This window comes from Vidua chalybeata, chromosome Z (genome assembly GCF_026979565.1).
Source record: "Vidua chalybeata isolate OUT-0048 chromosome Z, bVidCha1 merged haplotype, whole genome shotgun sequence".
NCBI lineage: Eukaryota > Metazoa > Chordata > Aves > Passeriformes > Viduidae > Vidua > Vidua chalybeata.
In genome coordinates, this window is record NC_071570.1 from 60892308 (window position 1) to 60919682 (window position 27375).

The window sequence follows — 27375 nt, forward strand, 5'->3', positions numbered from 1 at the left end:
CAGTGACCTTGCAGTTAATAGTGAACAGCTCATGGGATCTCTGGGCTAGGACCTTGCACCAATCTGAGTGGCATGTGGGAATGAGCAGTATCACAGTGCTTCAGCTTCTCTTGGGTTCCCTTTATTGACATCTTCCCCCATTCTCACATTTGGATTTACTTGTCAACCCATGGGTTCTGCTATTAATGAGATGAAAATGAGTTGGTAAAACTGTGAAAGTGGAGAGATGTGACTGTAAATGTTTTGGAGGCTCTTCTTTTGTGACTTTTTAAAATATTTCAGTTAGAAACAACATCCTTTTTTTTTCAGCAGTTAGCTTGCAGTCCTGCTGGAGTTTCTAATGACTTTTGATTATCTTAATTACCTCTTTGCCTTGTGAGGCAAAGATAAAGTGTCTTGATAAAGTGCCACTTTATCAAGATCCAAAAATAGTTACTAAGATAAAAGAAAAAAAAAATAGTCAGGATGAAGAAGTCATGAATGACAAACACAAACTGGTTTTTGGAGAAAAGTTCAAAAAACACTAGAATGTAGTCACAGAAAGTTCAGGGTTCTTAAACTCTTTTTCACTTGTTGTTTCTGGTTCTTCTGGTTGAACTCAATACAGTGCATCTAAGGTTTAGAAGCAGATGGCTTAAAATTCCTAGGTTAGGAGGCAATTTCAGGCATGCAGAGGTGGCTAGCAGAAATAAGAGAATGAAGCTGATTTGATGCTTGTATCAAATTTACAGTCTGTGGAAGAATCTAAGATGGGCATTGAAAACTGTTTGCTACTTAAAAATGACCTCTGGTTTTAAAATGACTGTAATAATTGTTCGACACTAACTTTCTTGTTAATATGTACATCAGTTTGAAACATGTAAGGAAAATATTTGTTTAAAAATCTATAATATTTTCAGTGCATCCAAATGGCTGGGTCAGGTAGAGGAAGAGGACATGCTTCATTTGCCTTCAACATGGAGGCTGTTTGCTTTGGTAAAGGTGCAGCTCTACCTCATGTCATCTGTAAGCTTCCACCACCATTTCCAGAAAGTACAGCCAGTATCTTGGAGCACACTCTGTGTTCAGGGAAACTGTGTTCACACTCATGTTTAGAGAACATAATGAAATATATGAACACCCCTAAGAACTTTGGATTTTATAATAATATAAGTCACCATTTTTCTTAAATCATCAGCAAAGGGGCTTTCCTGCCCCTTTGGTAACTGTTGTATCCCATATTTAATTGTATTGCTTGCAAGGAGTTAGCACGTTGAAGTCCTCATCATGATTTTCTGCACATTACGAGAATAGAAACACTGGATACTTGAATTTGTCTTAAATGAGTTTACATTAATCTTTGAAGCTATAAATAGATTTGCTGATTTTAGAAAATTACTATTTATGCAAACACGAAAGATTGTGTATGATTGTCCTGTACTGCAGAAGCCAGCGTTTGAAAATAAGTGAAAGATACTTTGTGTAATTAAGGGAGCTTAATTGAGACTTGGCATTTAGAATGTATTTGAAAATCAAAGGGGAATAAAGACCATTTTTTTGACTGTGTTTTGATGTGCAGGGAAGCTTTTGACTTACTGAACCGTATATTACTCATCCTCTTAATCCAGCATTACAGTTAAGGTGTTTCATATTACTAAGTCATCTGTGACTGCTTTTTATGTGAACGTTGCAGTCCGCATGGTAGCACAGTTCTGTGCCATCTGAATTCCGTATACACTGCATCTTTTGAGGTACAGGCAGCCTTATAGGAGAATTACTAGCCCCAGTATTTTTAATGTATACCATGGAGAAGGTAAAAAAGCTTTCTTCCTTCTGTGAACAAAATTTCAGAACCGAGTTAAACTTCTCAGGGGAAATCTGGTGCCTTTCAGAAAAATCAGAGTTAACCTAACTGTATAGTAGAGTCAATAAAAAATTCAAGTGTTGATTTTATGACTGGACAATGACCAAAAGTATGTTATAGCTTTGACTAACTTACAGTGAAATTATTTGAAGCTAGACAATTTCTGAGTTTATACAAAGTTTCTGTAAATGCAAATAGAAACCCAATTAAGGAGCACCAGCTTACCATCAGCAATAGCAAGTGATTTAAAGTGTTGGCCAATTAGCAAATATAGATGGAAGCAGTAAGCTCCTTTCATGGTCCAGATCTGGGACTTGTGATAGCACTTCATGCTTTGCAGCCTGCCACTTAATTATTGATGAAGCACCATTTATCACATGAGAGAAACAACATCCATTCTGTAATTCTGTCTGTAGATGTAGATGTTCTAGATATTTTAAAAACTGTTTTTGCATATTTATCTTTCTCACTTTCAAGATTAAAGTGAAACAAAAACAAAACACCCCAAAACAAACCCCCAAAAAACCCCACAAGAAAACCTCTCTCAAACCCCAAAAATCCAATTCTTAACAATTCATTTAAATTCAATTGGTAGAAACAATTGTGTGAGGGCCTGGTTTTAGACAACACAACCTGTTTACATGGTAATAGTCATGGGAAGAGTGTCCATGTTATCCAGATATCATACTTAATGTAGCTGTAACAGTATCATAGAAGTGGTTAAGAACAACACTACTCTGAAGAGAGAAGGACTGGTTTCTGAGAAAGTTAGGTTGGTGAGAATAACTGCTTTTGGCAATTAAGAGTTTAGGATTACTATGAATGACTGTGTAACAGTTTTAATAATTTTTTCCTTGATCTTATGGTACATTTTTGCAGAAAGATAAAGTTATAAGGTATAAATTTAGGTGTAAACATAGTTACTATGCATATCAGGATGTAATGAAGTGTACTTGAGAAATAGTATAGTGCATAGTTGCACTCTTTTTTATATGTTTCTTGTAGCTTTTATTAATGTACCTGTATATTTAGTGGTGTCCTGGTTCAGGGCAAGTCTGGGGAAAGAATTCCCCTCCCCCCCTACAAAAGGGTTCTTTTAGGAAAGCAGAGTCAATTGGCCCCTCTCTTCAGCTGGTTCGGGAGAAAATACTTCTGGAGGAAAAAAGTGGAAAAAACCTGTTTATTACACAAGAGAACTTAGACAATATTAAACAATAAGACTTCTTGCCACTCCAAGAGAGACAAATTCAGAGCAAATCCCCCCGGGCTGCAGCTCAGCTCACTCAGTCTCTGATCAGTCCCTCCGGCACTGGCAATGCCGCGGCCCAGGCCCGGCCCGCTGGGCCACAGATGTGAGCTGCTGATGCTCTTCTGGTGTTCAGTCCAGAGCAGGTCCAGAGAAAGGGAAAAAAACCACAGTCTAGGGAACTTCTCTGCCTCAGCTAGCTAAAACTAACTAGAAAAAGCAAAGGAGAGCTCTGTTTCGCTGTCCGTCTGTCTGCAGACAACAACCGTCCCGGAGCCGGAATGTGGAGGAGGGAGTGAGTTTTTTGAAAACAAACCCTGAGCTTCTTCCCTCCTCCTTTCATTCTTGGAACAAGACTTCAACATAAACAGGGCAGACGATTGGGGATAAAGGCATCATACAGCCACCCTAGGACATTCTACCCTTTATCCTTATATCGTCAGCTTACTACTAAAACTAATATATATATTTAAACTTTATAAATAGATACATTATACATTTAATATACAACTATATACAGATAATGGCAGCAGTATTCAGCAAACAGTGATATTTATACATAGTTCTCATTTAATAATTAGATCTCTTTGAGGTATATATTGTGTTCTTCTATCTCTCTGTATTATTTACTATGTACAATTTGGTTTCTGAGTAAAGACAATCTCACGAATGGGTTTGTCTGTACTTGAGGCAGAATTGATCTACACTGTTTTTTTTAATAAGCTTTTAATATGCACTACTGGGACTTTGTCTCTATTTACTATATTTAAAAGCTGAGACTGGGCAGGGCCTTATTGATTGGTAGAGCTTCGGGTGTTAACTAACTAGGTGGTTTTTGCTAGATTCTGTTCTTAATTTTTGAGAGATCTTTTATTTAATGCTTTCAGTGTGGTTTTTAACAATTTATTGTACTTTTTTTTTTTTTCTGCAGTTGGTGCATGGTAGGGAATATGGTATACTTACTTAATGCTATGTTCTCTAGCTTAAGTGTTGATAAGGCTGTTTTTGAAATGAGTTTCATTGTCGGACTTAATCTTTTCAGGGGTACTATGCTTCTAAAGAATTTGCTTTTTAAGGCTTAGGATGGTGTTACGGGCGGTAGCATGAGGCACAGGATAGGTTTTTAACTATCTTGTGGTGGTTTCTACCATTGTGAGCACATAACACTTGCTATGGTGTGTCTGGGGCAGTGTGATGTAGTCAATCTGCCAGGCCTCTCTATATTTGTACTTGGACTACTGCTTACTGTACTACAGGGACTTTACTTGCTTGGCTTGTTTGATGGTAGCACATGTTTCACAGTTGTGGATTACTTGAGATATACTGTCTATGGTTAGATCTACTCTTTGATCTTGTGCCTACTTAAAAGTGGCATCTTTACTCTGATGGCTTGAGGTATCATGGGCCCATTGTGGTAAGAACAATTGTCTTTTGTGTTGCTAAATCTAAGTCTATCTTTGATACTCTTATTTTTGCAGCTTGATCTACTTGCTGGTTGTTTTGGTGTTTTTCATTGGCTCTGTTTTTGGGGATATGGGTATTTACATGATGAACTTTTACCGGTAGCTTCTTTACCTTGGTGGCAATGTTTTTCTACTTATCAGCAGTCTAAATTGGTTTTCTTCTACGTTGCTAATTAGCTTTCTTTTACTTCTCTAGCCACCCCTACAGAGCATTGGTTACTATTTATGAATCAGTGTAGAGGTAGAGTTTTGGCCACTTCTCTTTTTTAGCAATGTTTAGGGCCAGTTGAACTGCTTTGAGTTTAGCAAATTGACTTGATCTACCTTCCCCTTCAGTAGCTTCTGCAACTTGTCGTGTGGGACTCTATACGGCTGCTTTCTACTTCTGTTTTATTCTTACAATGCGGTAAGAGTTATTAGTGAAAAGAGCATAGTGTGTTTCTTCTGCTGGCAGTTGGTTATATGGTGGCGCTTCTTCAGCATGTGCTACTTCTTCTTCTTTATCTGTAAGACTAAAGTTTTCACTTTCAGGCTAGTTTGTAATTATCTTTAAAATTTTAGGGCGATTCAATTTTCCAATCCGGGCGCGCTGCGTAATAAGGGCAATCTACTTGTTTTATGTGGCACTGGTGGCATGGTGGGTGGAGGGAATCTTTGCTTTGAACATCCACCCCAGCACTGGTAGTCGGGGTGCCAGGAGGAGTTGCGTTTCTGTACCGATCACCTCTGAGGCGGTCTGAACTCTTTTATAGGCTGCTAAAATTTCCTTCTCTGTTGGAGTATAGTTGGTTTCAGACTCCCTATAGCTTTGACTTTAAAATCCCAGTGGTCGGCCTCGAGTCTTACTAGGCACTTTCTGCTAAAGGTTCTAGGACAAACTATGGTTCTTGGCTGCAGAGTAAAGCACATTCTTTACATCTGGTCCTGTCTTGACTGGGCTAAGGGCTACTGCATGGGCAATCTCTTGCTTGATCTGGGTGAAGGCTTGTTGCTGCTCAGGGCCCCAGTGGAAATCATTCTTCTTGCGAGTGACCAGGTAGAGAGGGCTCATGATCTGGCTATACTCAGGAATGTGCATTCTCTAAAAACTTATGGCGCTTAAGAAAGCTTGTGTTTCTTTCTTGCTGGTTGGTGGAGACATCGCTGTGATTTTGTTAATGATATCTGTAGGAATCTGATGCCGTCTATTTTGCTACTTCACTCCTAGGAACTGGATCTCTCGAGCAGGTCCCTTGACCTTGCTCTTCTTGATGGTAAAACTAGCTTTCAGGAGAATCTGGATGATTTTTTCTCCTTTCTTAAATACTTCTGCTGCTGTTTTCCCCCACACAATGATGTTATCAATGTACTGCAGGTGTTCTGGAGCCTCACTCTTTTCTAGTGCAGCTTGGATCAGTCTATGGCAGATGGTGGGGCTGTGTTTCCACCCCTGGGGCAGTCGGTTCTAGGTGTACTGCACGCTTCTCTAGGTGAAAGCAAACTGAGGCCTGCATTCTGCTGCCAGAGGAATGGAGAAAAACGCATTGGCAATATCAATAGTGGCATACCACTTTGCTGCCTTGGACTCCAGCTCGTACTGGAGTTCTAGCATGTCTGGCACAGCAGCGCTCAGCGGTGGAGTTACCTCATTTAGGGCACGGTAGTCTACTGTCAATCTCTATTCTTTTTCGGATTTACGCACAGGCCAGATGGGGCTGTTGAAGGGTGAATGGGTTTTGCTAACTACCTCTTGGCTCTCTAGTTCACGGATCATTTTGTGGATGGGGATCACGGCATCTTGATTTGTTTGGTACTGCTGGCGATGCACTGTCGAGGTCGCAATTGGCACTCGTTGCTTTTCTACTTTCAAAAGTCTTATTGCAGATGGGTTTTCTGATAGTTTAGGTAAGCTGTTCAATTGCTTGATGCTCTTTGTCTCTACAGCTGCTATTTTAAATGCTTACTTGAGTCTCTTTGGGTCTTTGAAATACCCACTTCGGAGGAAGTCTATGCTTAAAATATATGGGGCCTCTGGGTCAGTTACAACAGACTGTTTCTTTTACTCATTTTTAGTTGGGCTGATCTCAGCTTCTACTGAAGTAAAGTCCTGTGATCCCCCTGTCACACCAGCAATAGAAACAGGTTCTGTCCCCACATAGTTTGATGGGATTAACGTGCACTGCGCACTAGTGTCGACTAAAGCTTTATATTCTTGTGGTTCTGATGTGCCAGGCTAACGAATCTACACTGTCTAGAAAATACGGTTTTCTCTAGCCTCTACTTGGCTAGAGGCAGGGCCCCTCTAAGCCTGGTTATCATTTTTTTCTGGGGCATATGTCTTGGAGGTTCCTTCAAGGGGATTGAAAATATCGTTATCATCATCATATATGGCAGTTTGGTTATGGGTCACTGGAGCTGCTTCCTTTTTGGTGAAAATTCTTCTCGGAGTCTTGCTTCCCTTCAATTCACGCACCCGCTGTGCCAGATCAGCAGTAGATTTTGCATCCTATTTCCTCATATTTTCTCCACAATCGCGCAGGAAGACCTACAGTTCAGCTTGTGAGGTGTACTTTCTCTCTTTATCTGAGGGACGTCTGCGTTGGGTACCAGGACCTCTGATCTGTACTGCAGAAATTTTAAGAAGGTCCTCTTTAATCTCCTCCCTGAATCTCTTAAGATTTTCCTCTATCTTGTTCTCTATCTTTTTTTTTAGTTTCTGTACTTGTGTTTCTACTGCTGCAATTCTCATGTGTGTTGGGTCATGTACAGCATCTGCATATGCTCGGAGCTTCTTTGTCATATCAAGCACAGTCTCCTCACTGTCATCTTGCTTCATTATTGCTACAGCAGAAGCATATTCATCTGGCCCAAGTCTTACAAGTTTTCGCCACATCACAGATGTACATGATACCAAGTCTGGATTTACAGTGTCTAGATCATCCGAGAAGACAATCTCTACCACTGCCATTTCCCTCAAGCGTTGAATTCCTTGCTCTATAGTCTTCCACTGGGTTTGCTGTATATAAAGATCATCTGCACACAAGTATCTTTGTGCTACACTGTCCAGAACCCGTGCCCAGAGGCTGCGAGGATTAGCCCCCCTCATCATTCCTTGATCAATGGCAGGATCATGTGACAGGGATCCCAAATGTCTCGCTTCGCTACTATCTAGAATTGTAGCCTCCCCTGCAGCATCTCAAAGACGGACCAACTAACTAATTATAGACTCATCAGGTCGTCGAGTGTAATCCTTCCTTAGGCCACGAAGGTCTTTCAGGGAATAGGACTCAGTAGTGGCTTCTGATCTTGCATCAGTTGCCTTAACTTCGGCTTTTGTGTCAGTAATTAGCTTTGAGGGTCCTTCTTCTGGATCATCATCATCAGTCCCTGGCTGGTCAGTTTTGCTTTTCTTCTTTCCCGCAGCAACTGCCAGTGGTTTAGGTTCACTGTCTGGTTTAGCTACAGCCTGAGTAACTGGGGGGTTGGCTGCGGACTGAGTGACTGGGATTGCTGCTGGTTTATCTCCCTGCCCCCCTGCCTCTGTCTGCTGGCCTACAGTATCTAGCAGTGTGCGATAAGCATAAGCCAGAGCCCAGCTTATTGCAATGATCCTTTTCTCCTTAGAGTCATCATGGCACTTCTCTTTCAGGTATTTCCCTACCTCATCTGGGTTCTGAATTTGTTCACTTGGAAAATCCCACTCTACAGGGTTAGAAAATTCCTTTAGGGTCTGGCCTATTTTTTCCTATTCTCCACACTACTTAGGATTTTCTACATCTGGATGAGGGGTTTTATCAGTCCCTCTGGATTTTTCAGCCTTCACTCTAGAGAAACTGCAGGCTGTATAAAGGAAGTTTCCCGGGGAGTTTCCCAGAATAAATACCAGAAAGAGGGTCTCTTTAACATTCAGGGGAGACTGAACATTTTCAAAAAATGACATAACAGATTTAAAAGAGAAGAAGGAAAGGAGGGGTTGGAAAACCTCATCCTCTGCTCCTCCTCTAACAAACCAGGTGCAATTACTAATAAACTTCCAGAACATCTTACTGGAACTAGGATGTAGGGTAGGGTGAAAAAACTATAAAGCATACATATTTTGAACAGAATCCAGTATCTTTACAAGCGCCTTATAAATCACTATTGCTAAGGCCAGCACAATAGCTATTTTAATCTGTGCTCTTCTACTGTAAAAACCGCGTGTAAGGGACAATCCTAGTGACCAGAAAAGTACTAAAACCTCAAAAAGGCCTAGTGACCAGAACCACATGAAGGCCTCCACCCCAAGAGACATTATGGATGTAAGCAACATGGCTACTGGGTGCTTTAACCCACTACAAAACAAACACAACCAGCATGCAATCAGTAGAGGAATAAAGGTTTTTTCCACTTTCTCGAGCCCCGGTAGTTGGGCGCCAAAATAATGTATTTGTCCTGGTTCAGGGCAAGTCTGGGGAAAGAATTCCCCTCCCCCCCTACAAAAAGGGTTCCTTTAGGAAAGCAGAGTCAATTGGCCCCTCTCCCCAGCTGGTTCGGGAGAAAATACTTCTGGAGGAAAAAAGTGGAAAAAACCTGTTTATTACACAAGAGAACTTAGACAATATTAAACAATAAGACTTCTTGCCACTCTAAGAGAGACAAATTCAGAGCAAATCCCCCCGGGCTGCAGCTCAGCTCACTCAGTCTCTGACCAGTCCTTCCGGCGCTGGCAATGCCGCGGCCCAGGCCCGGCCCGCTGGGCCACAGATGTGAGCTGCTGATGCTCTTCTGGTGTTCAGTCCAGAGCAGGTCCAGAGAAAGGGAAAAAAACCACAGTCTAGGGAACTTCTCTGCTTCAGCTAGCTAAAACTAACTAGAAAAAGCAAAGGAGAGCTCTGTTTCGCTGTCCGTCTGTCTGCAGACAACAACCGTCCCGGAGCCGGAATGTGGAGGAGGGAGTGAGTTTTTTGAAAACAAACCCTGAGCTTCTTCCCTCCTCCTTTCATTCTTGGAACAAGACTTCAACATAAACAGGGCAGACGATTGGGGATAAAGGCATCATACAGCCACCCTAGGACAAGTGGCTATCAGGACCTTATAAATAGTAAACATAATTTGTACGGAGTACGAACAACAAGCCAGTGCCTCTGAAAATAAGAGAAGATGAAGATTACATGTTGGCCTTAAAACAAGATCTTAGAGAAACTATGAAAAAAATGCCATACTTCTTGACAGTAGGAGATGAACATCAAAGGTTTGTTTCTGTGCTTTTTATTTATATCTTTACTTATTATTCTGTGAAGGCTGAGGTAGTGAAAAGCATGTGTTGAGGATGAGTTTCATTCTTATAACGAGGAAGTAAAAATGGCAGATTAAGCTAATAGGGATTTTTTCTGCTTTTACACTTATTGAAGTGCTGTAACTGGAAAGCAACTACTGTGTGGAAAAGAGAGGTATCAAACATCTATTCCATTTGATATACAGTAATAAACATATAAACCATCTACATGCAGCCTTTTTAATTATATGCTAGCCAATACAAGCCAAACTGGTATTTCTATGTGTTACAATACCCTAAACTTTTTCATCAGAGCAAAGAAATATGCAATAAATACTAGTGTTGAATTCAGCTTTCATTGAAATTGTGTAAAGACACACTAAAAATAATCAATATTATATTTAATAGATGGAAGTTGTAAAGGTACTCAGTTTTTTTTTCCTCCAAGTCCATTCAGGAAATATTTGTGTTACTGACAAGTCCTTTGAAATACGAAGACTGAGGTGAAGATAAGTGATTTATTGAAGTTTTTATTAGAAGCAGAGCTAGATTAGAAGACAGATCTTGATCTTATTCTGTGGGACCTCAGATTTTCTTTTGCTTACACATAACTAAAAATTAAGTGCTTTGCTATTGTTTGATAACAATAAATGCTGGAGTTACACTTGAAATCCAGTCATACATCATTATACTGTTAAAATTCAATCTTCCTGGTCAGAAAACTGAGCTAGTGGGAAAGAAGGAAAGTGGAGCAGAAAGACTGATGTGTCTGTTTGCTATACTGTGAGGATATTGTAAATCTAGAAGTCACTGGTGATTATTACTGTGAGAAGTGCTTCTTTTCATTCACGATTTTTTTGCCTAGTTTTATTAGCTGCTGACTGCTTATTCCGAATGTTATAAATCTCAAGTGCTGTTACAGCTTCATAAAAGTGTTTAAAAAATCTGAAGTGGCTAAACACTGGATAATATTTTCCTTCCTATCTTGTGGCAATTTTGAATAATGAGAGCTGACATATCATGTAAAATGTAACATTTCATTTCCACATGAAACCCATCAGAATATTTTCTGGGTAAATATTCATGATGATAATGTACAGATGCATAATCCAATCCCCTCAGAATTTTTGTTCATTTCTGTTCATGGTGCAATGGTGAATTCTAGTTGTTTTTGAAACTGTATGCATTTTTTTTTAATTAGGCTTTGACTGTAACACTCCTTACTGTCCAGTTGTTCGTATACTAAAGCCATGTATGAAATGGAGCAGCAGTGTGAGCAGTGAACACATTGCCAGCTAGATGATGTGGCTCACAAAAGACTGAGTATTTCCCCTGATCTGCAGCTGGAGGCCAGGTGGTGCAGTTAAAACTGGCTGTGAGGCAAGAACAGATCTGATCCTTATTTCTAGATCCTTTTATGATGATACAAGAATTTTTAATTACTCTTTTATCATATGTCCTCTTTCATCTTCTGGGTAAACAAGTTTCAGTGTGTTTGGATTTCCGTTTCATTAGAGGCTAGCTGTGCTCTTGATCTTTGTCAGGCTTGAAGCTTGCTAAAAGGGAAACTGCTGTGTCTGAGAGCCAGCCAGGATTATTTCCAAGGAACCATCTCCTTTATGAGACAACGCTATCTCTCTTTTCTGACTTTACCTCATGTGATTATTCTTACTGTTCACCTCAGTATTATGTTTGTTCCTGAAACCTTCTTTCTGAGATGGAGAGATTTCTCTCTGTTGCTGAGTGTATTCCTTAGTAGAACTGGCAGTTTTGAAAACTCTTTTTCCTACCAAAATTGACAGTTGCAGGGAAAGCCCGTAGACAGCCACTTTATAGATTCAAATAATGCTTCAAATGTTCTCATCACCTCTGCAAGGGTAAGTTGGTAAGTTGAGGTGTCTTTTTACTGAATCTTGAATTGTGCAAAAATGCCACATCTGAGGGGTGGGTTATAATTACATCAGTGATGATCTTCCGTTGAAAAAGCTTGGTTTTATCTCAGTTGCAATGTGGAGTTGTCTCTGGGACTGCATTCTGTAGCAAAAGTGGTCTAGCTTTAAGAAAACTGTAGAGTAGATTATTTTTAACAGATATTTTCTGTTACCTTGTTTACAAAACATCTTGTAAAACTAGGAGGGTGTTATAGGGTGGGCTGTAGGCAGGAACTTCATAAATTGTCTTTGCTTCAAGAGTGAATGGATTGTTATAAAACCTCAGAGCAATATCTGTGAGCCAAATAGTCCTTTGAAGTGTGAGAAGGGAAACTTTTTAATTAGTTAGGATGTATCTGTCTATCTTTCATTATTCAGGTAGCAAATGAAAGCCATATCTCATTCTACCTGGAAATTTTGATGTGTTAATGTGCCATGTAGCAGAGATTTCCATCATTCAACACTCATTTTGAGAGAACAGCAGGCATATTCTATGGAAAGTTCTTTATTTACCCCACTATGCAAGTTATTAATCACTTATATTTTCCTGTAGGTGTATCTGCCAAGACTGGGTGACTGCCACTTTGGTAGTGGTTTGGAATTAGTTCCTTAGTTATGAGTGGCAAGAATCAGTCAATGTATTTTTTACTGATGGCATCAGCAATTATTTCTTCACTAAAAAGCCTTGATCTGAAATCAAAACTACTAGTTTCTTTTCCTCTATTTGCTGATAGTTTCCTATATCTATGAATGCCCCTTCAGTCGCTGTTATTTTAATTGTAGACTCTTCCATGCACAATTTTGAGAAGGTTTTTTGTTTGCCTTCATAATAACTAAGTTTAAGATTTAACTTCATTCATGATGTCTTCTTTTTCCTTGGTGAGTACACACCTGAAGGTTTGAATGCCATACAGAGAGACCATGACAGACTGGAGAAGTGGGTGCATGGGAATTTCACGTGGTTTAATAGAGTGAGTGCAAAGTGCTGCACCTACGTTAGGCCATTGCCAGCATATTGAGGGAGGAATTGTTCCCCTCTCTTCCCTGCTTTGGTGGGACCGCACCTGTGGTTTTGCATAAGCTCTGAGGTCCCAGCTCAGGAAGGACATGGACCTGTTGGAACAAGTCCAGAAGAGGCCACTCAGTTGATCAGAGGGATGGAGAACTTCTCCTGTGAAGAGAGGCTGAGTGAATTGGGATTATTCAGCCTGGAAAAGAGAAGGTTGCAGGCTGACCTAATTGCAGCCTTCCAGTATCTGAAGGGAACTTACAGAAAAGGTGGGGTAATAGCGTGTAGTGACAGGACAAGAGGGAATGGGTTCAAATTGAAAGAGAGTAGGTTTAGATTAGACATTAGGAAGAAATTCTTTACTGTGAGGGTGTTGAGGCACTGACACTGGTTGCTCAGGGAAGTTGTGGATGCCCCATTTCTGGAGGTGTTCAATGCCAGGCTGGATGGGGCTTTGAGTAACCTAATCTAGTGGAAGGTGTCCCCGCCTATGGTAGCGGGGTTAGAACAAGATGATGTTTAACGTCCCTTGCAACTCAAACTCTTCTGTGATTCTATGAGTCAGTGATTATGTGCTAGAAGTCTTTGATGCGAAAGGTCAAAGGCTATCTTTGTGACTATTTTTTTGTAAAATATCTGCAAATATTATCCTTAGGTTAACAGTGCAATCAGATTCAGTAATTTTGCACGAAGTGGATTTTGCATGTGGTAATTTGGCAAGAAAAAATGAGACTGATTTAAAAATAATAAAATTTTGGTATTGCTTTTGGCATTATAGATTGTATGTAAAAGGTTATTCCATATAAATGGATGTACTTGCACTGTATGACTATTGTATTATTTACAATGAATTTCTCAATTTAGTTCTTGTTCCTGGAAGGAGGTTAAATGGATTCAAGTGTTTAGGTGCTGTTTTGGATAGAATGCAAAGCTTTTCCATTGCAGAAATACTGAAAGTCTTAGAAGCTGATGATCAGACACAACCTTTTGAGACTTGGGAATACCAGATACTATTTATGATTAACACAGTGATGTTAAATGTTACTCAGTGGTTTTGTAATAAAGGTTGGATTGTGAAACTCTTGAAGAGTACAAAGTTAAGTGTTATATTTGATGTTTCAACCTAGTCTCTGAATAAATTTAACAATTCCATGCTTTTCAAGGATAAAAGAATAAATTATAGTATTTTTGGAGTATTGGGTGTTTTTTGTTTGTTTTAGAGTGGGTTTGTTTGGGGTTTTTTACTGTTTGACAACAAGAAACTGTTCAACATGGGATTAGAAAAATATGCTGTATGCTCAGTTACAGGTAATATCAAGGACTGTGTCTGGATTGCCTTGACCGTGAACTGAATAACACTTTCTCTATAGCAATTGAGAAATAGTCAGAAGTACCAGGACAATGCAAAGGAGCAGGAAACACGGACACCAGGAAATATCTGACATTATCAAAGGCTAATTTTCTGTGAACCTGTAAAATGTTTTGATCTTTTAAGTATTTGATTCACTTTTTCAAACAATAAAAAAAGTATGAAATGATTACTAAGTCATATATTCCTTCCAGTGTTGTTTGTTGAGAGTTATTGTACTTGGCATTATTTCAGATCAAGGTGAGTATTGTTTTGTCAAAAAAAAAAAAAAAAAGGAAAGAATCTGCTTTTATTTATTTACTCTGTTGTAACAACTGATTGGCGGCACAAATGCAAACTTTAGCTCGCACTCTTGCTCTCCTTTTCCTTACTCCATAAGAGTTTTGAACTGGGAGCAAACATTGATGTTACTAAAAATAATCCAAGCTTATGTCTGTTATGGGAAGCTATGTTTTATAATATTAGCCTTCCCTAACCGTATCTTTATAGCTCACTACTGCAAACTTAATTACTTAATAAGTAAGTTGAAGAGCCCCTGGACCTGGGCCACTGGAATGGCTGAACTTTGTCTCCTTGGGATAGAAACCAGTTGTCATTATGTGGGTGAAATGGTAATCCTGACTCCCATTCCTCAATTTAAATTACAGCTAGAATTCCCTAAAACTTTTGTGCTAAAACATTTTGGCATGCATGTAAATAGGATCAAGCACAAAAGGGGTCTCTTCCTTTCCCTGGTAGGAGGGGAAGGATTACTGCCATAAATCATCATTTTTCTATATTAAAGCTATTTTCTGTACAGATTGGAGAAGACTCCCAAGAGAGATGAAACCAAAGAAGGCAAACAAAAAAGGTATGTTATGTATTTTAAGAAGCAAATATTACATGGTAGTTGAGAGACAGAAACTGTAATGGAGATCGTTAGAGGAAAAAAAAATGCTAGAAATGTTAATTAGTCTAAAACATTAAGACTTTTGGCAGATTTTTTTCCCTAAATATTGTATTAGTCCGCCTTTTGTGATTTTTGCTTTGCTTCTGTAGGATGTTTTAACTTACTGGAACAGACTTACCTTCCTTTTTTCTGCCTTTTGTGTTGATGCACCATATTAACTTACAAGATATGTAAAAGTGAAAAATTAAAAAAAGATCCACAAATCTTTTTTGTTTTGAAAACTTGTATCTTTAGACAGCACTCATCCTTCTACTCAGTAGTAGCTGGCTGTTCAGGTTTCCTTTATATTTTGGTTTCTCAGTTATCTTGTTAATGATTTGGTTGATTTTTGAATTTTTTAAACCTTTTATATGCAATTTAATGTGCCTTATTTTCTATTTTCCCTGATTTTACTTTATTTTCAGCTTTTTCCTGCAGAATTGTAATCCTTGAAAAGCAGTTGGTAGTGGTAGTTCTTACAGAAAAACAGATTTTTATTACACAGCATCATTTGTTTTTCAAAGTGTTTTCTACTATGCCATAACTTATTTTAAGTTCTCTGTGGCTTATTAATAAATCTGTGGCCTCCTGTGGGAAGAAACACTTGGCCTCCTGTGTTCAGCTGTCTGTTTTTAAATAATTGTTTGTTTTCTTCGAAGTCTTTCATGTGTCATTTTTCAGTTCACAGATAAAACAGAAAAAGGAATGGGAATGTGCATAGTCACAGAGACTGGCTCAGCTGGAATCTTTGTTCATTTTTAGAGCATCATTGAGAAGCATGATACATATAAGATTCAACTGAAAATTAAATATTCATTTGCAAAATCTCCAAAGGTGGGACCGGAATATACCTGGGGTTTTATTCCAAAAGAAACCACAGGCTTTTGTAAGCCTATGCACAATAGTTTTCACCCTGAGATCATAAAAAGAGAATGACTACTCACTGGGGGAATTTTTCTTTCTTTAGTTCCAGTTTCTCTGCTGGCTCTTAAAAGTACATTCCTCTACATGTTATAATGGCAAAGATCAGCTGACCATCAGAATTTGATTGGATTAAAAAACAGGTGCACCTAAAAGCAAAAATGATGTGGGGCTAGGGTTTTTTGTGGACTCCTGATGATACATTTAGGCTTTTTTTTTTTTTTTTTTTTAATTTTGTGAAATCATGATGCTACAGAGTTATATATGAGTCAGGAAGTTTGTACATAGCCGATCAATGACCCATTAGAACTCCTGGTACATGTCTTTGTTGTATTTTGAGGACCCATAATTTAGGTGACACTTTAACCATGGTGGAACAAAGGTGAACAAATCAAGAGAATTTGCACAGAAATTCAAACCAGGTTCCTACCATTCTCCCTTTTTAGCTTGCAGGAATGGTTTTGGGATCAATACAGTTCCATGCACAGGGGCAGCTTTACTTTTACACACCTCCCCTCCCTCTTTCTGGTTTCCCTGGATATTTTAACTGAAAACCTGACTACGTGCCTTCTTAGTGACAAAACTTTGGGTAAACTTCCACATCTCTCCCACACTGACCCTAGGCTGTGAAATGCAATATCCTAGATACCAGCAGTGCCTGCTGAAAAGAAAAAATACATAAATAAGATAAATTAAAATGTCATCTGGGTTCAGTTGACATTATAGGCCAGCCATATTCATAGGTATATAGCACTCAAATGCATGCATTTTAGCCCAAGTACTGCAAGACCAGGTATTTGGAAGAGATTAGACTGTATTCCACTGCACTTTTAAGGTATATAATGTAGGGAGCTATTTTGCTTGAAGTTCTAACAATGGGTCAGTGCCTCAAATTTTATAAGGGCCAAAGATGCCCAGCTTTTAGAGACAAACCTCACACGTCTGTTTGTTCTATATGCATTATCTGTAAAAACCTGCAGGAGGTTGTGCAGGGATGATAATTCTAAATTGCACTTTCTGCTTGTTTTTCTAAAAAAACTACTTCATTCTGGATGTATTTGCTTTGATGCTGTTCATGTTTTTGCAGAGCAGCTTGACTCCCCTGAGCTCTGTGCAGTGCTTTAGTCATAGAATCCTTTCCTAGGCAAAACACAAGAATAAACTCAATGTAATTTATGACAAGTTCTTTTGATAAAATATAGGTGTTTTCTCAGCAGTTCCCAGTGTTCTCCTTCCTTGAGTATTTGGGGAACTTTAGTTTAGTGTGCTGCCATTCAAGTAACCTGGGTATATAGTTTGCTATTTTTGATCTTTGGTCCACCATACAGTTAGTCAGAGAGGAACTTGATAATGTTCATGAATCAGGGGACTATACAGAAATACACAACATAGATTCACTAGATGAGAGCCAACTGTAGTCCAAAAGCCATGTAGCTAATTATGCCTTCTGTTAGAGCTAATGAACTTCTGACAGAATCAGTACACACAATTACTCCTTTTTATCATGAAAACAGTGATGCCTGTTGTTTCATATATATCAGGACTTCATTAAAGGATTTTCCTTTTTTCTTCCCAATAATCTATTACTGTTTTAAAGTGTGGGTGCTCAAGTGCAGTTTAAATCATATTTCTTCTATAAATTGTCTTCTCTACACATATAGTAATTTCCATTGGTTTAGGAAAATGACTACATTTCTTCCTATTTTGAAGATGGAGATGGCTTTGGTGTTGTCAGTGATGACAATATGGTTGAAGGAACATAGTAGCTGTTGTATCTTAAGTGTTAAACTGCTCAAGCCTTATATTACTTGAAGCAGAATTCTGGGGATAGTCTGAATATAAATAGATTTAATGCTTTAGCTCTGTTGATTTTAAACAGACTCTACAAAAACACACTGGAGTTTAATGGTACTATTCTGTAAAAGAGGCTAGGAAATCCTTTGTTTTGTTCTTTTGCTAAGTGTTTTGCAGACATGCCTTTTTAAGGTCCTCTGGATCACCTACGAATAAAGTAAGCTTTATGCCATTGTGTTTCCTTTGCACAGAAAAAAAATGTATGCATTTTACTTGAAATTGTGTCTAAGCATTTGCACTAGTCAATTCTATGCCTCAGCAGTAAAATGTTGAAACAAATAACAAAATTCTTGATGACCACTGTAAAAAAAAAAAAAGACATATAGCCTTTATGGACATAAGCTGCTTGTTGGCAGTTGACTCCTTTGAACAACTTTATGTAACTTCTGAGTTCAGGTAACTGCAAATAACTGACAACTATGCACTTGAATATAAACTGACTTGGAAGGGCCTTAGTAATATGGACAAACAACATGACAGTAATTTGAAGAACCATTCATCTAGTTAGAAGAACACATTGCCTTTAGTACTTTAGTTAAAAGGAACATATTAAAATATATTACCCAAATGAATCAGCATCAATCATAATTAAGGATATTTGGCTTAGAAAGAATATATGGCAGAATTTAAGAAATTGTGGAATTCTGTGCACTCACTAGTGATGAAAATTTGAGCCCTTTTCCTCGGTTTCACCACCTGTTAGGGCAATACTTTCTTATCTCAGAGCTGTTAAGTGAGCACATTCTCTGTATCTTACTGTCTTTTGATAATAAAAAATATTATTTTTTATTGTTACTGCATTACTGTTGATCAAGGTTTTTGGGCTTTTTTTGTTGTTTTCTTTAAAAAAGTATTTCACCTTACTGGTGACTGGGAAACAATTCTGTATTATTCTGTGAACTTCTGTATGCAGCAAGAATTTGGTCCTTAAGGTGTAATTTTCAAGTGTTCTGATAAAATATCTATCATATATAAAGGAAATAAAACTGAAATGCTATGCAGATCACACCTCAGAGGTATACTATTTTTATTTGACTACAACATGTTTTATTTGACTACAACATGTAACAAACATTCAGATGCATTGCACAGGAAACTTATTCTGCCAGTTAATTTCTTTTTTAACATCACACACATCAGCAGTTGTTTCTTGAATGAGTGTGCCTGTTTCTTGTGTGTGATATACAGAACACAGAGAGAAGATGTGAATGAGGCAAGTATGCTGAAAATTAAATTTGCTTGCCATGACTATAAACTGCTTCTGCTTGCTGTTCTCCCCATGGAAGGTGAATGGTGAGACTCCTTACCCCCCAAAAAATGAATGCAAATGGATGGAACTATAAAATTAACATTAGAAAAGAGTTAACTGCATGAGTAACAGTTTCTTGACAAGTTGTCAAGAACAACTTGCCTGAACAAGTACAGTATCTTATTCTGTAGCAGACAGTAATTCTTGAGGACCGATTACTTTCTCCATTCATCATTCTTCTAATGGGCAACTGCTTTCCTACTGCACTGTTGAGAAATATTACTCTGGTAAAAATCAAGTCTCTTTGAGTCCTTTAAGAGGTAAACTGTAGTCACCTCTATCCTTCAGAGGGAATTGCAGTCTTAGGCTGGACCCTCCAGGATTAGTTTAGCTATGGCAAATAAGGCCATCAATTAAGAACAAGTTCTGCAAGGACACAGATGAGTGCCAAGGCACTTCTGAAAAGCAGTGAGATTGTGCTCTTCCAGAGGTGTAATGCTCACACCTCTTTTTAGAAGGTGATTTTCTGATTGCTTAGAATTTATTGCAAGACCATAATGCCAATAAAACTTATGACCGTTCTTTAGTTTTCAGCAAACTTCAAATTGGACAGGCATATATTCAAACCCTAATTTATAGCACAGAATACTGCTTTCAGTGTCATCTCGCCATCTAAGAACTTCACTAATCCCTCCCCTAGTTGTTCATACCTATTTTTAAGAACTAACAAGTTCTCCAGAATTTACACAGAAAAGTTCAACGTTTACAAGGCATGAACAGAATAAACCATAAAGGCTGCAATTATGGTATGCTAGATATGAATGCTATATGCAGCTACTGCCAACTAAGTACTTGCTGGCTAAGGATTTTTATAGTAGGTCATACATAAAAATTGGCCTAAACAAAAACAAGTAGTAGCCTGCTGTAATAAACATGTGAAGTACATAGAACTAAAAATATATTAGATGCACCATTTTCACTGCAGTCTAAAATCTTTTTTTTTACATCTATTACTTACATTTTTCTAAAAGCAAAGGAGCAGAAGCATTTAAAACAAGACTTGCATCCTCACTCAGGAATATTTCACAAAGTTGCATTTTCAGCCATTAAACAAGTTACAAAGACTATTTGTGAGAACTTATTCCAAAGTATACCAGACTTAAAACATTAAGATTTTATAGATCCAGCAGTGCAATATGCACTTGACTTTAAAACCCATTTCCTGAACAATGTTTTGCAATTATTCCAAAAGGTGGTTTACAATTCAATTATTCCATCTTTGTGGGGGTTTGGGCTCTTTTTTTGTTTGCTTTTGGGGTTTCTTTTGATAATTTTTCTTTGGTTTTGTGTGTTTGTTTAAGAAGTCACTTTCTAGAAGACTACCTTCACAGATTTTATCTTGGATCAGATTTAAGTTCCTCACAGAGCAGTTATCCTGTTTATTCAAGGCTGACATGTGATGATGACCAGCTGTGTTGTACTTTGGAAAAAAGCTGTAAAGATCCCCACATTCTGCAGCAAGCCAAGCCAGCTGATGGTTGCAGATTACCAGGATCAGGAGTCCTAGTGTCTTGAAAAGAGTTCTACTGTATCTTCTGATAAAGTTAACTCTAATTAAAAATGTACTGTATGAAATATGCTACATAATACATATGTAAAAACATACCAGGCTCTTGCTTAGAATGGAATACAGTCCCATAAGACAGCCATTCCTTTGTGTTATCCTAAGGTAAATCAAGACTGCTTATCCTAAGGTAAATCAAGGCACATCACCCTTAACTCAGTGCCAGTAAGCCACAAGTCTTTGACATTGTAAAAGCCCAAAGTCTGGGAAACTACAGGACTCTTTAGCTGTACCACCACAAACCTCTGTATCCATACATCAACAGGTCAGAGACCTTCCTGACCTAGTCAAACCACAACCACAGTTAATTTCACTTCTGTACCAATAGCAATTTAGTAACCATCAGTTCAGGTATGTGCTGTATATTAGGCTTATGCTGCATCATCACAATAGCTCATTTAATGTTCTTTGATGAATACATAAGAAATGGAAGAATTAAGTATTAGAACTGGTGAGTTTCAGCAACTCAGGATGGGAGAAGAAGCAAAACAATAAAAAGGCTTGGCAGTAAAAAAATTATGCATTATATATCAAGTTTCATCCTATAAAGAAAATATTTGTTTTTATGTGCCAAAGCTTTCTTGTCTGAGTGAGTCACCTTTTAAAGTTTCAACCATGACAGCTGTATTGCTTTAGCCACCATAAATTATTTCATGAAGTATTTTTTCACATAGCATTAGAACTGCTACCTTAGTGTTTATGTTTGTCTTACTGGCATATTCTCTTGAAGAACTACTATTTGAAAAGATCTTTGAAAACAAGTGTTATGCAAACCATCAAGATCATACTGTTTGTAATCCCTTTTCTAGTGTGGAGATTATGAGGAGGCTCACTATCTCCACAGATGCTCCTTTAATCAAAAGGTTCAACAGTCACAGATCATAGTTCAGGTATCTAACTTGACACCATTTTCCTTCAAGCTCTGGCCTGCCTCAATTTCAATATAATACAAGTTAGCCAATTCTTGTTCATACACTTGGCATGCCAGTGAAGATTATCTACCCCACTTCTTGGGGCAACAGGTGCCCGAAGAATAAATGGGGCCTAAGTCTTCAATCTCAGAATCTCACAAAACATTTTGGATTACCTCAATAGTTAGAACACATTCACTTTACCTTTTTGTACTGTATATGCTCAGTCAAGACACTAATCGAAAAGATTACAATAGTAGTTTCAAGGATGATGACTGTTTTTCCACTTCTCTCTTTTTAAGTCCTAATCAAGTTTGTTATCTTGAGTTTTGGTAATAAATACTATTTTGAACAGGGCAACGGAATTCTTGCTCCACAAGGCAAATATAACCAAAATAATTATAGGCACCATCTCAGTTTTTATTTAAAAGTATTCTGAGTACACAAATACCTCCCTTCTGTATGAAGAGTCCAGAGGTGTGGGGGTTTTTATTTATGTTTTTTATGGTTTTGTTTTTTATCTTGAAGCATTTTTAGATTGGGAAGAGGGGAAAACCAAGGTTGATCATGAAACTCCAAAAGAAACATTCAAGAGGGGATTGGTTAATGAATACACTAATATGTAAAGTACAAGTCTGAAGATGCAAGTTGTCTATTCTGCTCAAATTTGCTAGCAGGCATTAAATATCATTTTAAGTTTTCTAGGACATTTCAGGAAAAAGAGCTTGAGGTTCATGGGCACAAGACCAATATTGGCATGCTCAGTACCCACGACTACTGTCTGAACAATCAGTTGGTCCTAAACTGAGATTAACTGGAGGGGGAAAAAAATAATTCTATTAGCAGAAAATAAGAACTACTGGGCAGTTACAGCAAGGTGCCATACTTCTGCACTTTCATTCTACACATAGGTGACCAGATGAGAATGCAGTCCAGTCAGTTTTCAGCAGGATACCAAAGAAGAATGTAAAGTTTCAGGATGACTCCTGAGTGGACTGTGTTGAGGCACAGAGTCACACAGAGAAAACAAATTACTTTAGTGCCTGTACTGAAAAGTACTAAAGAACGGGTTGACCATAGGCACAAGATTTCAAGATTCCAGTTTAAGTGTTTGCTACTACCTCTGTAAAAAACAGCTTCATAGTGGCTATTAATTATGGAATGACTGAGTTTTAAAGAAATCTTACTCTGTAAGAAAGATTAAATTATGAGAACACCACTTTAATTTACAACTGTAAACCTTATATTAAAATGTCAAGTGTACTATGAATTCTGGAAATCCTTTCAGATGTTTAAAAGTTAGCTATCCCCATATGCCCACTTCCGGGCTGTAAAACACACAGACTCCCTGTGTGTTAGTTTGAACTACATTTTTTCACCTCATCATTAATTAAGAAATGTGCCTATTAAAATAGAAAAAAGTGCAAAGCTTCAGAGATTACTTCATACCTTAATTTACACTCCAATCTTGCAAATTGCCTGTCTCAGGCATATTCAGAGATTATGTGATCCCCAGAAATATCCTTGCAGTGGAACACTGCCCATAAAGGCAAGTCACACATCAGTACGCTTCTCCGCGTTCCAAGTGCATTTTGAATTCTGTGGATTCCCCTCTATCTAAGGTTATGTTATGTATCTACAAATAACAGTTGTCTAGGGACTCCCACTATTAATGCTGAAGGTCACCTTGATTATCAACTTTCATAATATTTGTTGGATTTATTCCATTTTCTGTTTCTTTCTGATGTGATACTGCTGTGACAAACAAATGGGAAGATTCCATTGGAAAATGGTGACTGACATCTGCTTTCACTAGAACTTCATAATACAGGAGATAAAAAACTGGAGTTATTATGCCAATAATCAACATAATCACTACTGCTGTCCACCATCCTATACCCCAGTCTGCTCCATAGTAAGGATCCTTGCATTTTTTAGTTTTACCATCAGTTTCAAAACAGATCTGTTGGGCTGCTAAAGCAGAAACAACTTCATTCAGATTGTCTTTCTTTGTATCATTACACTTCACTATTTCTTCTATATCTCGATCGACTTCTTTTAAGAAGTTGCCAGCAGTCTCATTTGCAGAGAATTTATCACAAAGAGATGTTTCCTGTACTTCTGGGGAACACAGAGAAGGCCGAAGAGCTGGTCTTCCTTTTGAAGATATATGGGTTTCAGTCAATACACTGAACTTTTTCACTGGAATTTTGATAGACCTCAGGGCAAAAAAATCTTGATCGTTGATAAGATTGTTAACTCTCTTGATATCTGCAACCTAAAAATGAAAACAACAGCTAAAACATCGTATTCCATTGAACCAAAACTCTCTTTACAGGTCTTTTGTAAGGAAAGACAAGGCCTTTGTTTTTGCCCTACCCAAGTTAGCTCTCCTTTTCCATATTCTTGCTCAAAATATAATTTTGTTCAAATTATGTTCAGATTTTAAGTTGAAGTCTAAGGCAAGGCCTTTGGTTTTTATTACCATTAAATTAGTTTTTCTTTTTTAATTGATACCCATTCATACAGTATGAAGTCAGAAGAGGTCAAAGACCAAATCTAAACAACTTTACAGCAAGAAGGAAATTAATTATGATGCAAAAATTCTCTCAATTCAGATAAGAAAACTGAAAGTCACTTCACATAGACACATTTACTTAAATGTATGTTCAGCTATCAGTTGCCAACTATCTCTATGAAATTAATGAGAATTCATCTCACTTTAAGTTCTCAAATTATATAAATTACTGTTAATTTCTAATTTAGTGAAAAACTTTTGAGTTAGGAGTTATTCCAAAGTATGAGTTTGCAATTCATCTAGCCACAGGCATGATTTTTTGCTGCTTTTGGGTGCTAAGGCAGAAAAAAAGTGTAACTTTTAAACTACTGTCATCTACCTTACCCAAGTCAGCTCTCCCTTTTTCCTATTCTTGTTCAAAATTAATCTCATTTTGCTTGCAGTAAGTTCAGATTTTAGGTCTAATGTGAAACATTCTGCAGGGATTTAAGTGCACTGGGATAATCACTGGCTTCTTTTTCAGATGATAGCTCCCTCACTAAGAAGGCACAGCCACAAACTTTACCATAATGAAGTACTTCCAAATCAGTGCTTTTCTGCAAGATCTGCAAAGCACACAGGAATTATGCCCATTTGAAGATGCACTGTATCCAAGTTCACACAAACCTTTTTAATGTGAAGAAGTCCTTCAGTTACTATGGCAGTGTATTTGTTAAGTGTATGATGCTGAATAAATTGGATGAGAATAAGACTGCCAAATGCAGCAATTTATGATTCCACCACAATGCAATTTATACTTTCTGCCTCGAGTCCCAGGATCGCTCTCCCACGTTCTGTTGAATTTGCAAGAAAGAGCACAATCTTCTTAGTGAGGCCTGGCCTCAAAAAACTGCTCAAAATACTCAATTGCAGTAGGTTCTGAAGCGAAGACTTGGTTAATGAGGCTAAGGTCTGTCATGCTTAGGAAATAGTTATGTCAAGACTTTAATACCTAAAGTCACAACAGGAGGCCCACAATTCTGTTTCTGCCAGAAGAATCAGATGACAGCATATTCTGTATATACAGATTTTGAACTTGACCTCATGGCAACCTGTGCAGTCCCCTCAACGCACACAGCTGATTTCCTATTAAAACTGGAAACATCAATCAAGACCAATGCCATTGCCTTAATAATACTGGCAACCAAAATTACTGGGTAGGCAGGACATTTGCCAGACTAATGTAAGAAATGAGCTAGAAGTAGTGAGCACAAACAAGGGTGCACAGGGATGCAAACTTCCCAAAAGTACAGCATGCTCATGCTTAAAATACTAGGGCAATTTAGCAGAATTCAAAAGAAAAATATTCAGGAGTTTTTCCCCCTACTTTTATGGGATTAGGGCTCTACACAAACTCTTAAGATAGTTCACCAACACCCCTGTCACCCAGCGCAAGAGCGAGGTTGGCACTAGATGTGCCGACCTGTGACTGGAGAACAGCTTTGAATGTAATGTACTCTGAGACAGTGTCACAACCAAAACTATGCACTTGTTTCTCACACTTATATTAGTTTTAAGGGGAAAATCCCACGGAACCGGAACCCTGCGCTATAATACGAACACTGATGTAATTTTCCACTTCTGAGACACACGGTGTTTTCCACACGCTGCCTCCGCGAGCAGCCGGCCCGGGACCGGCCTCGCGGGGCCCCCGCCGCCCGGCACTTACGGAGCAGCAGAACTGCAGCGCGATCGCGTTCAGCGTGTCCCCTTCCCGGATGTCCTTCGTCAGCAGGACGGTATCATCCAGCCTGTCCCTCGACGCGCTCCGCCTGACTTTCTCCCTGCCCCGCGGCCGGAGTTCCGACAACTCGCTCTCCTCCTCGGGCCCCTCGCTCTCCGCGCTCACGAAGGGGTACAAATGACCGCCGGCGAGCGGCTGCGCCACGGCGGACGGCTGCGGGCCGCTGCCAGCGCCTCTGCCAGCCATGCTCCACGGGTGGCCCTGTGGAACGGACCGCAGGCGTGGCGCCCTCCGCGGGGAGCCCCACGCCGGCCCCTCCTCCTCGCTACCGCCCAGTTCCTTCCAGGCTCAGCAACCGCCGGCCACGCCGCCGCAGGGAGGTGAGAGCCGAGCCGAGCCGAGCCGAGCCCTGCCCAGCCAGCCCGCTCCGCCCCGGACCGCGGCTTTACTTGCCCCAACTCCACATGGGACCCACCGCGATGGCGGCCGCGCTGCCACGTCCGCAGCGCGGCCACGCCCAGGTGCCGGCCGCGCGCGGCCCCGGCCGGGGGGTGGCGGGAGGCGGCCCCGGGGCTTGGCCGTGCGGAGCCGGCGGGGCCGGCGCGGCAGGAGAGGGCAGACTGGCACCGCCCGGCGCTGGCACTGTCTCTCCCCGCTGCAGCACTGCCCTGTACTGGTCCGCTCCGCTCCGCACCGCCCGGTCGCGGCCCAGAGAGCACTGTGCCTGAGCCGCTCGTTGTTGGAGGCCGGAGCGCGGGGCCGGCGCTACCATGCGAGGAACCGCTTCACCCCTGCCTTCCCCTCCAGGGCCCCGCATGCTCTTGCTGATTCTCTTTCTGGAGAAACGCAGTCTGCTCAGATATACGAAGTTGCCATGTATTTGAGTCATTAAGACAGTTCTGAGACTGTTTTCACCAAGCGTTCACACTTCCTTTGCACATTCTCTTAGTCCCGCCAGCCTCTTGTTGCCTTGCTGCACCCTCAGAGGCTGCTAGGCAGTTTCTTTGTATCCCTTCACACCTGTCCTCTCAGCACGAGTACTGCAGAGGTACAGGAATCTAGCCCTCATTGACAGATCTTTCTCACAGGAGAGGTACCACAAATTAAACCTTAAACCGTGTCGATACTTCAACTTCCCTAGCAGAATAATTTTTGCTCTAAAGGACTGTCAGCTGCTTTTGTGGTGCTGAGGTAATTGGTGAATGTCCTTATCTAACTAACAGATTTAACTTGGTGTGTCTTTTTGCTGACGCAGCCTTAGCAGGAAGTTTTGGATTACAGCAGGAGCAAGAACAGTATTCCTTAACAAACCTGACAGCTCTAAGGCTAAATATGTTGTAAAAAAATTGTTGAAGATGAATGAGTTTGCAGGTCTGGTTCTTGAAAATAAATTAAATCTTATCTTAAGGTAATTTTAAATTAGGGTTCGGGGTTTTTTTCTTTTGTTTTTGAGCCTTGCTAAACAACCAAAGTGGTTAGAAACATGTTTGATATTAAAAAAGACAGATTTTTTTTATGTCTTTACTTTTGAAAACCAGATTACTTGAGTCTGA

The 27375-nt window shown here is 39.4% G+C and overlaps 2 protein-coding genes across 2 annotated transcripts; one reads left to right on the plus strand and one right to left on the minus strand.

Moving 5' to 3' along the window:
* The first annotated feature begins 908 nt into the window (after nucleotides 1–908).
* Nucleotides 909–17706, plus strand: POLR3G (RNA polymerase III subunit G). The gene is made up of 6 exons (XM_053932538.1): nucleotides 909–1027; nucleotides 9630–9765; nucleotides 14096–14153; nucleotides 14891–14944; nucleotides 15448–15545; nucleotides 17623–17706. The coding sequence occupies exons 1-6, from the start codon at nucleotides 909–911 to the stop codon at nucleotides 17704–17706; spliced, it is 549 nt and encodes a 182-aa protein (XP_053788513.1).
* Nucleotides 17707–18807: 1101 nt separating this feature from the next.
* LYSMD3 (LysM domain containing 3) lies at nucleotides 18808–26308 on the minus strand. Its single transcript, XM_053931514.1, has 2 exons — nucleotides 25808–26308; nucleotides 18808–23859 (listed from the first exon to the last, which is right to left on the minus strand). Exons 1-2 carry the CDS (start codon nucleotides 26066–26068, stop codon nucleotides 23251–23253), a joined length of 870 nt encoding a protein of 289 aa, XP_053787489.1. The 5' UTR covers nucleotides 26069–26308; the 3' UTR covers nucleotides 18808–23250.
* Nucleotides 26309–27375: the final 1067 nt, after the last annotated feature.

What these genes read in the sequence shown, in the direction of transcription:
- POLR3G (XM_053932538.1), top strand. Translation starts at nt 909, where the DNA reads ATGGCTGGGTCAGGTAGAGGAAGAGGACATGCTTCATTTGCCTTCAAC. An exon ending in AAGCTTCCACCACCATTTCC is followed by an intron (nt 1,028 to 9,629) that starts AGAAAGTACAGC and finishes ATAATTTGTACG; the next exon opens with GAGTACGAACAACAAGCCAG. An exon ending in AAAGAAGGCAAACAAAAAAG is followed by an intron (nt 14,945 to 15,447) that starts GTATGTTATGTA and finishes CTTTATTTTCAG; the next exon opens with CTTTTTCCTGCAGAATTGTA.
- LYSMD3 (XM_053931514.1), bottom strand. Translation starts at nt 26,068, where the DNA reads ATGGCTGGCAGAGGCGCTGGCAGCGGCCCGCAGCCGTCCGCCGTGGCG. An exon ending in CGCTGCAGTTCTGCTGCTCC is followed by an intron (nt 23,860 to 25,807) that starts GTAAGTGCCGGG and finishes TTTCATTTTTAG; the next exon opens with GTTGCAGATATCAAGAGAGT.